Source organism: Zeugodacus cucurbitae, chromosome 5 (genome assembly GCF_028554725.1).
Source record: "Zeugodacus cucurbitae isolate PBARC_wt_2022May chromosome 5, idZeuCucr1.2, whole genome shotgun sequence".
Classification (NCBI taxonomy): Eukaryota; Metazoa; Arthropoda; class Insecta; order Diptera; family Tephritidae; genus Zeugodacus; species Zeugodacus cucurbitae.
In genome coordinates this window covers 11,675,473-11,692,243 of record NC_071670.1, presented here as the reverse complement: position 1 = coordinate 11,692,243, position 16,771 = coordinate 11,675,473, and the positions used below count along the sequence as shown (strand labels likewise).

The following is a 16,771-nucleotide window of genomic DNA, read 5'->3' as shown; positions in this document are numbered from 1 at the left end:
AATAAATGGAGGAATATGTCGATACGAGGGAAGTAGCATCTCCGCTTGCTAAACCATAATTGTAATTACCATTTCGAGTTCGGTTAAAGTAAAAATCTCTTTCGCGGAATCATTTGTACACTTCTAAATTGTTAGAAATTTAATAAACTCTTGATTGTTGAGTACAATCTGTGTTTTCACTCTTCAAAATATAAAAGTGTAAGTGTATGGCAGCTAAACACTACACGTTATTCATCCGGAGAGACCCTCTCTTAGTGCATACAAACATATGTATATACATTAACACTAACAACGTACGAAGTGAATGTAATTTGTACTTATCTGTTACGCTACTCATGCTCTGAACACAAAGACGACGACACGACACGACACGACATAGCTGGCTTCAAATGTCGCTATGAAGCCTGAAAGCGGCAGAGACATGTCAAATAACAATTTCATTGCTGTCGCTCTGAAACTCAGCGGAAGTTCAATAAAATTTACATATTTTGCTCAAAGTGAAAATTTTTGTGCAAAAAAGGTATAAAGAGGTCGATTTATTTGTTTAAAATAATTGATTGTTATTACAAATCGCTTGTAGCAAATGTTGATATTTGAAAGATTTATGAAGTTAGGTAGCAAAGTGTCTTCTTCTTCCATGTCTTCATGCCTTACATTTTTCATAACCACTTGCTGTTCAAAAGTGTTAGCGAAGCACTTGTGATTCGTCATATTACTTGTTTGCTTGCCATTAAACTTTAATAAATGCTTCCATATTCGACAGGAAATAAATTCTGTGGTTTTCATTTTTTTTAATTTACCAACCACGCTCCAAACTGCAATTTTACCTTTCTTTCTTAGTTGAGTACAAAATTGACATAGTCGATAGCTGATTTTTTGTAGTAGAAACCCGTAGTATCGACTGGTTCGGGAGGTATTGGCTAACTTACATACTGAACTTTGGAACTTTCGAGAGAAAGTCCTAAGTCCAGGTTAAAAATATTTTATTTTTAAGAGGCTCAGTCTTTTCGACGAAGAGTGTAACACCTACGTAAGAGTTAAATACAAAGCGCTTATTTGCAAATTTCACTATGGAAAGGAGATTCGGAATTTTCAGAGATTATATTTCAGATTTTATAGAATTATGTATGCAGACAACATATTGAAACCGAAAAGACTTAGGCGGTGCCGCAAATTGGATTTTGTAAGAGCACTCTCAATGGATAATGGAAAATTGACAAAGATCGTGAAATTGGTCCAAGAAATATTGAAAGTTAGGATCTCGATTCATTTTCCCCATCAGTAGTTACTTGAAGGAAGACGTTAAAACTAATAGGTTCAAGCGGATAGTTGGTTTGGTCTCCGCCCTTCAAAAACGTCGGAAATTAAAAGAAAGTTATATTTTACTCTCCTTTATCCTTATATATATTTCCACTCCTTCAACAAAGCCGTTACATGTTATATTTTGAAAATTTGCAATAAAATCTCCAAATGCACAATTATGCGCTAAAATATCCTCATTGAAAATACCGCAAAGTTAGCACATAAAATATGAATAATTGTTGCAAAACTAGTTCAACAATTGGCACAGTTTTTCTTTTCCCGCAACCGAAAACTTATTCTTTATTCAAACGCAAATATGCAAGAAAATGAATTTCTGCCTAAGACTACAATGGAGCTTTCCTTTTAGAGCGAGTGAAAGTGTGTGTACCAGGCAAAATTCGACGAAAAGTTCGCCTATTGAAGTATTCGGTCTATTCATTGCAATAATTTCGGTGACAATTATTGTAGTATTATCCTTTCGTACCTCCGGTTGTACGCCTGGTGGTCGCGCTCATTTTTTTCTTTTTGGTGTCGCTCTTGCCTTTTGTGCGGCCACTTTTGCTCGATTGGCATATGCTTGACATGAAATAATTATGAATTATAGCTTTTGCTGGACAAACATATTTCATGGATTTTCTCATAAATTTCGGTTTGTGGTAGAAGAAACGTCGGTGGACTAAAACATGCTCGACAAAGAACAAATGATTTTTTAATGTGAAATGCGGAAAATTTGGTACATTTCGAGAACAATTCCTATTGAATTAATTGAAGTCAAATAAATGTGCACTAAATGAAAATATTATATAATGAGAGTACCCAAGAGAGAAAAGTAAAATTTTGCACTTTCGTATTTTACAACCGAATTGCTTTTGTATATCACAAATTACTGAAAAAAGAAGTACATACATAACGAAATGAGTAAGAATAGGACAAATTATGAGCGGAATATGACAACATAAGGCTTCATCCCACACACTAACGTGAAAAGAGAGTCACTTCAAAGTTCAGAGAACTTCAAGTCAAGTCAAGTTAAGTTCCGATCTTCCTTAGAACTCAAGGTTTGTGGCCATAACAAACAGTTTCCTTCTCTAATTGAGTCTTGAAAGGTATATCAGATGAGTAAAGCTATCGGTTAGACCAATGGGGTAATGGCGAAAATATTCGTTAGTATTTGTAAGCCTCGGTTTATTCCAAGGGGACACCAGCGATCTTTAAGCGAACTGTAAAAAAAACCTCTAAAATCATTCATTCATCTAACGATGGATACGATAAAAATCCTCTATTATCAATTGGAATTGTAAAACCTCAAAGAAGTGTTTTCTCTAAAACTTTATTATTCCCACCATCGATTACGGTTGTTTTCTTTCATTCAACTATCTCACTTCGTAAAGTCAATTGGTTGAATGACTCCATCCGCGCCTTATTGTGATCCATAAAATTTGGGGTCAGATACGTGATGGTCTTATCCAATGTACTGAACAAGATTTTAAGGATTTATAATACAGTTTCCGAATTTATACCTCTTAGACCCAACTGTACTTTCACGACTACTCGCTTTTCGTTTCTATCTTCCTGTATTCTTCAGTGAAATCGGTGGAGACAAAAGGTAACTTTAATCGGACTGAAGATGCGGAAACCGTTTTCTTCTTAGCGCAGAATGGTTCGGATTTAGCTCCAAGAGTAAAATTTGATGGAGGTGGATGGCAGTGTCGCAGTTCACAATTTGACTTCATGGCTCCTATAGAGCTTTAGTCACACCCTTAATTTGGACACTTTCCTTCAGCTTAACCAACTTAACCACAGCCTCCATTAAAAGTCCGTTTTGTGTATGGAATATACCTTCAAATATTAATCGGCCGAATAGACCTTCACTCGGTCAAGAATTACAACAGCGCACATATTGTCAGACGCACAACATCCCATTCACATTCCTCAACACAACTCACACTCCACCACAACTATTTCGATTAATTTGCTGAAGAACTCGAGCTATTTACGGCAGTTTCACTCAGGCATTCGCACGTCTAGTGTCAATGTGGCCATAAAGCTACAAGAAAGTATAATGTGGTAGTGGCAGTAACTTTGGCGCTTGTTGAAAATTATTGTGTCAGTATATGTGTGATAAAAGCGGAAACGGTCGAGTCAGTAGAGAGTAGAGTGGAAAGTCACACAGGGCGAAGAGAGTGTAAGAATCATAGCTGGCACAACGAGTCGCTTAGTGTGGGTAAAGTAAATAAAATAAATATTTCCTTTAAAGTAGCACCCCGTCACTGCTACCGCCATAAACACTTGTCAAAATAAATGGCTGAGTGCTTCGGTTTATAACCTCAGTGTGCACTCCGGCGGCAACATTTGACCAGCCTAGTTGTTAAGCAAATGGAAATTTTACAATTTAATGGCAATTTTATGCACTTTTGCATGCAAAATGAACGAAAGATTTCCTCCAACACTGTTTGCTCGCACTAATGAAAATATTTCAATGTGCGAACTGGTAGTAGGACGACTCGGAGGCTCTAAGGGTGACATAAACATACATAAGACTTTGTAATTTATTTGTTAGACACCATAGATGTCATCGTATAATATGGAATTTTGAACGTGAGTAGTGGTTATTGTAACACAATTACTTAAGTTCGAGTTGACAAGGCAGAGTAGTGTGGTCGTCGGGATTTGGAAAGCTTGCTACTTCACACATGCTCGTAGAAGTAAAAAAGTTGAAGATATGGATAGGGGAAAAGGACTTTAGCAGACGGGTATTATAGCTAGTATAGAGGTTTTCCAAGATAAGATATTTTTGTATAAAACGGAGTTTAAACAGTTCCGAATAAAAGCTAGTTCGTAGTATAGACTTTTCTCCATTGAAATTTGTAGAAGGATGGACATAAGGATATATCGAAAGCAATTTATTAAACAAAGATATTTGAGTACCTCTGGGTGTGCAGGGTTTGCTCGCTCCAGACAATAGGCAGCAGTATTTGACTCTGTTTAACTGACCGCAGACAAAACATAGATCTACTGATGGACATCCTAGATCATAGTACTTTCGAAACAGTGGACCTCGGACCCGGACCCCTGCTCAGAAGAAAACTAAAACTGTCTTATCGCCAGGAAAGCCATAATTTTCTGGGGTTAAGTAGGCGTGAACCTTGACAAAAGATCACAGTGCTCTGATCTGCTGACAGAGACACAATAATAAAGCACTATTCTATCATAAAAATGCACTGGTTCACTCCCCTGTTGCCAAACCTCAAATATGGTCGAAATAGGCTGTGGACCCTGTCCACCGCTGGAATAAGTGTGTCAAGCTAAAAAGAGACTTATCGATCCAAATGCGAGATTTGGCTGTGCTATTTAATGAATACTTCCTCATTAATAAACTTGTCCTAATATTGTCACCTAGATATTCTAAAAATTAAATGCCACTTCCACAATTGAATAACACAAATAATTTGCAACAATTAGCTTTTAGCACTTCCTCTATCTGCAGTGTTCGGCTAACTGACTAACCAAATAAGTTATTGTTTAAATTCTCCTTGCAAAGCTTAATAGCCAATTGCCATTTGAAGTGATTTGTGTGTGTTAATGCATTAAAAGTAATTGATTTTCTTAACCTTAAGCACAATATTATTATTATGCTTGCTACACTTTATTTCCTTCCGCAAATTACCGATGTCTTTTACGTCTGAAGTGAATCAATAAATTTCGCAGTAATCTCGCCTTAAAGGCTTTTTATTTTATACGAGCGATAAGCCAGCGTTGAGCAAAAAAGTAATAAGGCAATTCTTTTGTATCTCTTTGGAGCTTTTCAAAATCTCTCTGGCGTTTTGTCCTTTTTTTTGTGGTTGATGATGGTCTCTTTGGTGGTATAAAAAATTAATTTTGGGGCTTTTAGGCTCAAGTGGAATTGTTCTGTGAGAATTTTTCAATATTTTATTTTTATTTTTTCAACATAAATTTTGAGGCATTTCGTGGTGTTCTGCACTTTAATTTATTGTGGTTATTAAAGGGTGATATATGGAGAGTTTAGTGCTTATTTATTTGAGTCCAATATAGGGAGTAGACACCTTTAGTATGGGCTCTTTCAGGTATTTCATATTTTTAGTACATTAATTATATAATTTATTTATATTTTAAATATAGTACAAACTATCGCAGAACATCAAAAGGAGATATTATATATGTAAATATGCTATATTAGTACTAAACTTACTGTAGAATGTATTTAATAATTCTATATACATACATATAAAATAATCAAAATTAGTACAAAAAATCATATTTTTTTAATAATATAATATTTCACTTAATAAAATCGCATTATATTTATATCTGAAAAGCCTTTAGTTCTAAAAGATTTTAGAAGAGCGAAATTTTACAAGTCTAAAAAACTCTTTAGAAAATATGTATACTTCGGCAAGTTAAGTACTAAATTATTCTTGGTTTTTTTATGAGATTATACTCCTTTTGCACTGAGAATAGCATAAAATAGAAAGGCTTAAATTTTTCAGACTTGAAAAAGTAGTACACTTAGGAAAATATAAATATTTTTGAACTCCAGCACAGAGTAAAATTTCTAAATAGTATACAGTTATTTTGTTTTAATTTCTAAAAAAAAAATATTATTAAATAAAGTTTTAGTACTACAAAACTAAAAAGTGTTAAAAAAGAGTTTAAAAAATTTAATATTTAATACACTGAACAATATTTGTTCAAAATCATTTTATATTGATTCTCGAAGCCATTTGTCACACCTGAGAAAGGTACTAATTACTAAATAATTTTTAGTATTAGGTCTACAACTTTGCTTCCGCCGTTTTTTTTTTTTTTTTTGTAAATTTAAGGCTTTTTTGTATAAAAACGGTTACATGTTGCTCAAAATATTGGTCGTCGCTAGCTACCTTTTTTTTGTGACCATCTTTCTGGCAGCATGCGTATTCCGTGCAAATGTCGAGAATTCGACTCAAAAAGTGACGTTTTCAGTTGAGAATAAGTTTGGGATGCAAACAGATCCCTACAACTATTTTATTGGGTTAATGTTGACACAAATGTCCAAGATCGATATAAAACGATTTAATCGACCAGTGCTTGACCCTAGAGACATCTATTGGAAAACGGCGGAAGCAAAGTTGTAGACCTAATACATTAATAGAAGTTAGTACTAAAAATTGAGTATGAATTTTAGAACAACTATGCAAAACAACTGCAAACTCAAGTTATTTCGACCGAGAATTGGATAACCTCACTTTCTGTCCGCCGAAAAGAATTATTTTCCAAAAGAGTTCAGTATTTGTTGCCATATCCGTCAACTCGTAAATATTTCATTATAATATCATACGAAATTGGTCAAAAATGGGTGGCATTTGCCATGCTTACGGCTTGACATTCGACAAAGGTTATTTCAATAAAATATTAAATGAAAATTTTCCAGTCTTCAAACAACACGCGCCGGTACACACACACATCCACAAATGTACTCGCAGGCATATAAAAGCGCGTAATTGACTGACGTGCGCTCCATAATAAATTCGAAAGCTTTTGCGCCTGCTTCCCGCTGCCGGCTAAGTAGATCCTTTTTGATTGCGTTCGAGTGCGCTTTTTGTTTACTGTTGTATACTTTAGGACGTCGGTATTGCGACTTTGAGCGATCGCATATCGAAATTTTTCGCTGTCTTAACTTTACACAAATGTTCAGTGAGTGTGTGTTTGGCGCGTCAAAACTTGACAGCGCAAACAATAGGCGTGTTTTATTTGACCAGCAAATTAAGCTATTAGCTTATTTTGTATGGAAGACTTAGCCAACATAATTATGTTGGCTTGTCATAAGCTATCGGCATTGCCAGTTCATCGTTTTTTTTCATTCACAATAGTTGGGGTTTTTCCAAAAAAATGTAGTTGGCAATAGCGAGAAACCCCATTTTGACAGATAAAAATGTAAACAAACCAAAATTTTAAATTCTATCGAACTTTATCCATATTTATTTAGACCATCCCGGATCTAATAATGATTGTAGATTCCTTAAAAGCTCAGAATATTATACAAAAGCCGTAAACAAAAGGAAATTTGATTTATAAATTCAACTTTTTTTTTTCAAATAAATTACATTTCAGCTGAGAGTTCGGGCCCGCATTGCCAACACAATTCATTTTTAAGCGAAGATATGAAATAAGCTAAATGCGTTTTATTTGTCCATGATTTAGCTATTAGCTTGTGGTGGTCAAATAAAACACGCCTAATATTAAATTGCAATAACAATTGCGAGTTGTGCAAATATTTACAATAATCATGCAATAATAAGAAGCTACCGGCGAACCAACCGACACCGACTGACTGTGCGTTTACGTCTCATTTAACAGTTGTATATAAAGCCTGCAGTATGAGCATATTAGTGTTTCGGTGCAACTGACAGTTGACAGCCGTACACAATTGCAGGGCTCCTTATCAAAAATGTTTGGTTTCAATATTGGCGGCAAAGTTGAAAGTATGTCGAGCAGACGTTTAACAAAATTGAGAGAATGATGGATTGTCGGTGTATATACTTGTACATGTATATGTATAAATATATGGGCATGTGTGATTAGCGACATAAATCATAAGTGTTCTTTTTACTATCTTCTAAATAATAAATAATTGCTTCATTTCTTCGTAAATACCCAAAAAGCTGACATGGTTTCAAATTTTACGACTTATTAGCACGATAATTTATATATTTTGTGAACGCAGCATATTTGAGAGTAAAATGTATTAAATAAAAAATAAGAAGAAGACAAACACAAAAACAACTTAATTTTCAAAAATTTGGATTTTGAATATTATTTTATTTAAAGAAAAATAATTAAAATAAATTTTAATAATTTTTTTTTTAATTATAAAAAATTGTTTTTTCATAAAAATTATTATTTTTTTTTTTCAAATAAAAAATGTTTTGAAATAGATAATATGGTAGTTAAGTTAAAAATATAGGTTTATCAGATTCAATTTTGTTTAAAATATAAAAATATTAGATTAAATATTTAATACTGAAAACACAACCAATAAAATGTTCATACTCACAAAGGTACAACTGTTACCACTTCATCAGCAATTTCAAAAAGAATCATTCTTTATTACTAAAAGGAGGTGGGGAAATTACAGTGAAACCTTAGCAAGCAAACCTGATCCGTATATTTGCTTTCTTTTCATTACCAAGTGATTCATTTAATCTCCAATAAGAGCGCTACAAATAAAACTAAATAAAACAAAAACTAAGTGGGATATCAATGAAATTCTTTATTCCTGTGACTGAAACTTACTGAAGAGAAATGTCTAAAGAGCGGATATTACGGTTTAGTTCCATTTACTCAAAAGCGAGCAGCTGTTTTTCTTATCATACTTTCCGCTTCCTCTGTTTGAGGTTCAGTCGCTTTGTTTTTTCAAAGAAACTGTTAGATCGAATCTAATCCAATATTGTATTAAATTTTTTTGAAAACCTTTTTCCCTAAGCGATTATAATGTGGTGATTTGATTACATTCGGCATTAATTCAGTCTAAATAAATAGCACATGTGACTTTCATCGTATTTCAAACTCACTAATATATCACTCGTATATATAGTATGCATTTTCCTTTGAATTTATAGATTATCAATGTTCTTAACCATTTGGATTGACTGTACATTCGATACGCATAGAAATTTGCTTGTGTGTATGCTGTCCCCCGTACAGAGATAAGCATGTTTAAATAATTGTCATATATAGAAACTAAACACTGGTGTGCGTAAAAAATGCAAAGCTTAAAAAAATCTTCAAGTAACATATTATATTAAAAAAAAATTAATTTTAAGATTATAATTTGGTAAAGATGAAAACGTTTACTGCCTTCGAACTATGTTAAAGATTTGCTTGATATTTCATTGCTAAAATTCTCCAAACTTCACTGAAGCTTCTGAACTAATATTTTAGATAGTCAGCAACTAACAAACTTGGTTTTCTAGATATCCCATATAATAAATATAAAATTCATTAGTGCGCGTATAGATAAAACCCGTATAAGAAAAACTAGGAAGCAAGTTCAAAATAAATATATGTAAATATGTGTAAGCTAAATAGATTCCGTTCACTTTATTGTCTCCAAGTTTGACAGAGTTCCATAAGTATCTCCTTCCGTATCGTGGAGCACGTTAAATATAGTTATAGAGCTTCGAATATTGAAATAGAATGGCTAACTAAAACTGGGTTTGGTAGCAAATTGCCTTAAAAATATGGTATAGGATATTGTAATAGTGAGGGAGAGGATCAGGTTAACAAGGTAAAAATCGTCAGATCATACTAACATCAAGGACAGCATTACAAAAAATGGAGATTGAAAAAAGATATTTGATCATTTCAAACAAACGAGGGTTTTTTTTGATGGAACTCGTTGTTTTTGGATACATTCAATGTAATTGGTTGGAGCCTCTTAACCTCAGAATGATTTTCAGAATGCATAGAAAATTGTCATAATGGGAGTAAATCGCAACAAAGTAAACATAACTATTATACTCTCTAGTTTTGTTCACATAACGGTTGTAAGTAACACCCAAAACTAAAAGAGTTAGATATAGAGTTATATAAAACAAAGTATCAGGGTGACGAGTGAAGTTCAAATCCAGAAATCGTACCACTGCCATGCCCACAAAATGGCGAAAACCGAAAACATATAAAGTGCCATAACTAAGTGATTTTTGTACATATCTCGTAAACTACTAAAGCTATACCGACGAAACTCTCAAGAGTCGTTTCCTTCAGGCATTTCCTTATACAGTCTAAAAATGATGAAAATCGGTTAGAAAAGTTATGTTGAAAATTACTGAAAGTGCTTTAGCTCACTGACGAAAAACACCAGAAACCTTAAATTTCATAGTATAGATGGTACAGACGTGGTGCATTGAAATTTGTATACAAAATTTTTATGGTCGTGGTTCCGCCCACTTATGGGTCAGAAACCATATCTCATAAACTATTCGACCAATTTCAATTTGGTTCATCATATTTTCCTGACATCCCAATGATATGTTATGAAAATAAACCAAATCGGTTCACAGCCACACCTCCTTGCCATATACGTACCTGAACTTTGAACTCGATCTGAATCGTGTACTTTACAATATATAAAGTAAGCACTAGTGAAGATATCCGAACAGACTTTGCACAAATACTGCATTTATAGTGTGGCATCGCCCTTCTAAAAAGGGCCAAAATCGGGCCGTAAGTTTTCAAGGCGCCATATATCGAACATGACCTCAGAGGTTCTAATATTTTTTTTTTGCCGAACATATTGGCAAGTCTCTCAGATATTTTGATGAAATTCAGAGGGAATATTTTACTTAGCTCCCACATACCTAATATTAGGGTTTCCAACTTTCAATTAAAATCGTTAAAGTTAAATCGTGTGTTATATTAATAAAATTAAATAAACAAATTGCGAGAGTATAAAATGTTCGGTTACACCGGAACTTAGCCCTTAATTACTTGTTTTTATATCAATTTACTATCAGACCGCTCCGGCTTCGCACGGGTTTAAACAAACATTTCAAAAGTTATAAGTTTTTACACACTTATACATACACTCCCAAACATATGTATGTACTTTCCCGTTTCTTGCGTGGGTTCTTTTAAAAAAAGTTAAATGGGGAAAATTCGAACATGAAATTATATTTTATTTGCAATGAGCTAAAGCTTGAATACGACCTCTAGTCTTTTGTGTCCGTTGTCTTTCTCTCTGATTATGCAGGCGTTGGGAAAGTTCAGAGTTTGACACCCTAGTGCAAGCTTGTATATTTCTAGTGTTTTGTTCTTCAAGCCGCTGAACACGCTCCGTACTCGATCTCAAGCGCGTACTTGGGAGGTTTTGAAATTTTGTTCAACAAGACGCTGCGAGCACTCGTTACTTGACTCACTGGCATGCGATTGCGATGCGAAGAGAATGCCTTTCAAGATGATTTTCATTTTCAGATTACGATTCTCCATCACGGAGTCTTTTTGATACCCCCATCTGGGATTCCAGTTGAGATTCTAGCAATAAATATAGCCTATGTCACTCGGGGTGAATGTAGCTTTCCAATGGTGAAGAATCGGCACAGTAGTTTTTATATACAAATCTTTCCTCTTTATAATAGTAGTATATGTAGATATGCTCATATTTGAGTCCACTACTGTAGTGTGCGCGCCTTCATAAGCTGACCGGCTCATTGATAAAACTTACGTTGCATTTGTGCATATACGAGTATATACATATATATATATTGTACATGCGTATTTACATCTTTAAACATACATATGTATGTATTTGTGCACTGATATTTTGTATTTTTGTATTATATTATTTGATTTTCTTAAGTGCTGTCATGCTATTCAAATAAATGGCTTTAGTGCATTTCTATAAATTACTAGATGCTCATATCACTTAGATTGACATGTAAATGAGTGTAGAAAACATAGAAATACAGTTGAAAATAATTTTGAAGCTGTTGTATGTATGGGTGTACACATAATAATTGAGACAAATAAATAAACAGATTTTTGCGGCAAAATAAATACATAAATAGAGCTGATTTGAAGGTGAATTATGGATGTATATTCATATGCGAGTGTATATGTACCATATAAGTAATTATGAATATATCTACTATTTTTCGTTGTTGTACTCTGATATTCATTAAGCTAAAATCTATATTAACGCAGCATAAAATTTTGTGTTTAATGCATTTCATTTACTAGATTACTGTTTTGGTCAGTTTCTAAAGAATTCATTCAAATACAGTCAGTTTTTTTGAGAGAGCCAACAATTGATGCATTAAATTTTGATTAAAATTATAAATGAGAAATAATCAATTAAATTAAAGCCTTTTAAGTGCTCTGTCATTATTAATTCATACGCTAACCGAATCACTGAACAAAAATTAAATTAAATTCTTAATGAAAATGCATAATATGAAAGCCCATGGAAATCATAATAAAAATAAAAGCGCACACATTACAAGTGACACATAAATAGAATTATATAAATTAACACTTACATAACAATAACAATTAGTATACTAAACGCAAAATCATTTCAAAGTCAAGTATTCGTACATGAATACAATTATACTATATATACCCAATTCCGCATTGAAGCCTCTTTGCCTATCTCTTTCATATTATTATCTTCTATGCTTTTAACCCGTTATAGCTTTAGGCAAATCTAAGCGGCTGATTGCAATTTGCAATTAAAATGCTGTAAACATGATATTATATATAAGCACAGTGTAATAATCACTTTATCTATTTGCGGCTATTTTGGTGAAATAATTGTGGTTGCCGAAATTTGACTTCGCGGAATTTACGATAATTACATATAACTGCTAAAGTTGCCTTATTTAAGCAGCTGCTTAATTCGGGTCAAAAGTTAGAATATTACATTGCTGAATAACAACCAAAGCTTAAATTTAGCAAAGGGTTTGGTTTTTTAGCTTTTTAAAAGCTTTGGCTTCATAAAGACTTTGAAATTTTATGTGGCTCTTCTAAATTTGTGAAAGCTCTTTTAAACAAGTGAATTAGTGATAGTCAATATTTATCTCTAAGCTAAGCAGTGAAAGTCGAAATTGAAAGATTACTAAGTAAATCAATATTTTTTTACAACAGTGAAATATATTTATTGTATTCTCGAAGTAAAGCAAAGTGGTATACAAATAATCTTTTTTGGTTCCGAAAACGTTTTGATCAAAACGCGTGTAATTTCATTTCGATTTTAAAATATTTTCGTGAACATAGCCAGATCTTTTGGCAATTTTAAGACTTTTGAATTTTCATAACGCTTTCATGAAGGGGGGTAAGGTTTGTTTCGTCGAAAAAAGACGTTTATTCATGATTTTTTTTAGAAAAAATTAGTGCTCTAGATTTATTTTACTTATTATTATATGAAAGTACAACATTTGAAGGATACTTAAAAAAAAGTTTTATCGAAAAATAGCGGATTTATCGTCGATCTCTGCAGGCACCTCGAAAAAATGTGTTTGTGCGGTGACCAGCCTACAGCATCGCTGGATCATCCGAAACCAAAAAATCAAAATGCTTTCTTTAGTTGATTAGTTTATTTTTCAATTGACGTCGAGTTTTTTTTAATTTTTCAATTTTTGGTACCATTTTCAAGCCAAAATGACGATTTTAGACGAAAAAATCGACCTATTTGTTATTGTAAAATTGTTAGTAATTAAAATTTTTTGGAAAAACTCGACATCATTCGAAAGCTATATGTATGTAGAATATTTGTTCAAAATTTAAAAACGATCGATGCAGTAGTTTTTCCTGTAGGCTGGTCACCGTCTTTAAAAATAACATATTTGGGAAAATCGATTCAATCTAGACCGTTTTCCCCAAATTATATTTTATTTTATTATAATTTATCTATCCTGTTCAGAATAAGTATGAGTAAAAGCTCACTCAGTTGAATTTGCAGTGAAAGCTTTGGGCGTGGTTCCACCGCAAAATTATAAACTTGACTATAATAACTATAGCATTGAGGGCAGCACACGCACCTTTCATCACCGCTGGTGCATGGCCGGTCGTACGTATGGGTGTGACGTATGCAGCAGCTCATGAAGAAGAGCAACGCATAACGAATTTCATACTCTGCAATGACCACAACAGGAGCACTAATGAATTCTTGCTGGACGCCGGCATACAAGCGATACCGCAATTATTGCGTCTGCTCTTCCACGACACCGCGCGGTTACACTTTCGTTTGAGTTTCTATACGCGCGTCTTGAACGAAACGGATTTTCTTTTCGCCAGCAGCGAACTAACGTTGGAGCATCACCTGGACATTAGAGAGACTGTGGATGTGCTAATTCTTATGTTGCTGGAGAAAATCGAGGCTTATATGTATGCCTGCTATCCGACGCGCGCTGCGGACTATAGCGTAAAGCGCATAAAGATTTACGTACGGCGCGAGCTGAACTCAAACTCCTCCTCGTTAACGCATACGCCCCCAAAATGCATACTACCGCTACAGTATCGTGTGAAGCATACCAACGCAGCGCCAGCCACAAAGCCGATTAGCGCGAAGGCTGCCGCCGACGCGAACCTGTATTGCTTCCGCGTTTGCGGCGCACCCAAGAGTTGTATGTGGTGCCCTACCAGCTGGGCAAATGTCCGAGCAATACATGCTCTACTGAAGTGCAGCGCGCACAACAAACTTGGGATCGCGTCGGCTGTGGCGCCCATTATATAATGTTGCAGAGTGTAGATGGCGCTCAGCAACAACTTTTGGAGATTTCGAACATATGTCGCTTTCTACGCACCGATGAGGATGATCGTGTGCACACCTGCTCTCAGTGCAAGGCGAATTTTACACAACGCACTAAGTTACAGCTACACAAAGCGCTCGATTGTTGACGCGGTTTTGAGGTGCTTCAACTGGCCAGTGAAAGTTTGGAGATTTACGAGAATTGCCTGCAAATGCGTTGCGACAACTACAACTGGCCGCTTTATGGTATAATCTAATAAGGAGTGTGCATTTTATAATGATAATTGTTAAAAAGATTTTATTTTATTTAAGAAAATATACGAAAAAATAAAAGATATATTTTTTAGTTTACTTTCATATTTAGTCCTTACTACTTATGTCGGTCTTTTTTCGAAGAAAGAGTATTTCGTGTCCGAATGTTCGTTGAGATTCTTATTGAATCTAATTAATTGATTATATATATATTAGAAATAAAAATTCTCCCTTGACCATGATATCTTCACGTTATATTCAAACGCTTTCGGTTCCAGTCAAAATATATTCTCAAACTTTTACAGAAAGCTCTGGCGATTAGTTCTTTATAACACAAATTTATAAAGACGGTGTGAAAGCTCCAGGAGATCCAAAACTTTCTTTTTAGTTAATTTGAAGTTTTTACTATTATTAGTATTTTAATATTTATTTTGAAAGTTTTCGGAATTATGAAAGCTCTTTAAATTGACTTAGCTTTAGCTTCGCTGGTGTTTAAAATTTGTATTTTGTAGACCTATTTGTATTTATAATTATAATAACATTAATCAGTATGACGGAAAAGCTTTCAAAGCTCTAAGGAATCGAAAACCATTTCGGTTATTGTGAAATTTTTAACATTTATTCTTAAGTCTGGCCTTAGCATTTTGCTATTTATCATAAAAGCTTTCGAATTGTGAAACCTCTTTAAATTAACTCAGCTTTAGCTTCGCTTAAAATTTATACTTTTTAGTTCTATTTGTATATTTTAATTAATGTTTTCATAATATCTATTTTTTATAATAAAAATAAATCTGTATGACGGAAAAACTTTCAAAGCTCTAAGAAATCGAAAACCATTTCGGTTATTGTGCAGTTTTTTAACATTATTCTTTAGTCTGGCCTTTAATTATTTAGCGTCAAAGCTTTCGAAGTCATGAAAACTCATAAAATTTTCTTCGTTTGTGCTTGAAACATTTATGTATTATTGAATTATAGCTTTAAAGCTTTAGAAGTCATGAAAGCTCATAAAATTGGCTTCGTTTGTTCTTGAAACATTTACGTATTATTGAATTATTTTTTTATAAAATCTGTAATTAATAAAATATGGATTCACAATCTATATCAAAAGTATTTCCTAATTCTCAATTGAAAGTGGAGCTTTAAAAGTTGTGCTTTTGACAGCGCTTAAAAGAGCTGAAATTAAGCTCATAAGTACTTATTTTTTTCTTATACAATACATTTCTTTTAACCTACCTCTTTTAACCGTTTTTAATTCAAACTCAAATCATTTAGACTGTCTTTCCATCACTATGCAATTTATCACTTTCAATTCTTTCATTCCTGTCATTTAACAATTACCGCCAATTTCTGTGCCAATTAAATTCAAATTTAATCAGTTCAACACGAAATTTCGTCGCGGATTTACTGTGATAGCAGCACAGCCAGGTGCTGTTAATGTTTGCGATGGCCACAATGCTAATTAGCTGGCATAAGCGACAGCTGTCAGGTTAACTTACCACTTTACCTTTGGTTTATACTCACTACCCACCCCACCGCGATACGGACTTATAGCGAAGCTTTTTCTCATTAGAATATTTGTAGCTGGCGGTTTCTTGACGTTGAAATTCATAAGTAAACTTTTTTTGTGTAATTATTATTTGATAAAATAAAATTATTTAAAGTGATTCTTGGTGGATATGTTTGAAGGGTTTTTCATAGGCAACAGGTGTGCTTTACAAAGGATATAATACAAATTCATGTAAGCAAAAATTATGCAAATTGGTTCAGTATATGTGCCCGAAGGCAAATTCGTATGAGCAAAACTTTTCGATGAATAAAATATGGTGGAAGCTGAGATTTTAATATTGATTTAAAGAGCTTCAGATAGTATAATTAGTAAGCTTTCATAAACAAAGTAAAATAGTGTTTAGATAAACATCAAAAGCTTCCATACCAAAATCAAATTAGTTCAGTTAATTATTATTCATAAATCAT

General features: G+C 33.6%; 2 protein-coding genes across 2 annotated transcripts in view; one reads left to right on the top strand and one right to left on the bottom strand.

Annotated features, from left to right (window-relative positions):
- LOC105219249 (uncharacterized) overlaps positions 1 to 16,771 on the bottom strand; it is a 705,022-nt gene that overhangs the window by 383,821 nt on the left and 304,430 nt on the right. The gene's annotated exons all lie outside the window — the stretch shown is intronic.
- On the top strand, positions 13,871 to 14,694 carry LOC105220448 (protein terminus-like). The gene is made up of 2 exons (XM_054230989.1): positions 13,871 to 14,420; positions 14,477 to 14,694. The coding sequence occupies exons 1-2, from the start codon at positions 13,871 to 13,873 to the stop codon at positions 14,692 to 14,694; spliced, it is 768 nt and encodes a 255-aa protein (XP_054086964.1).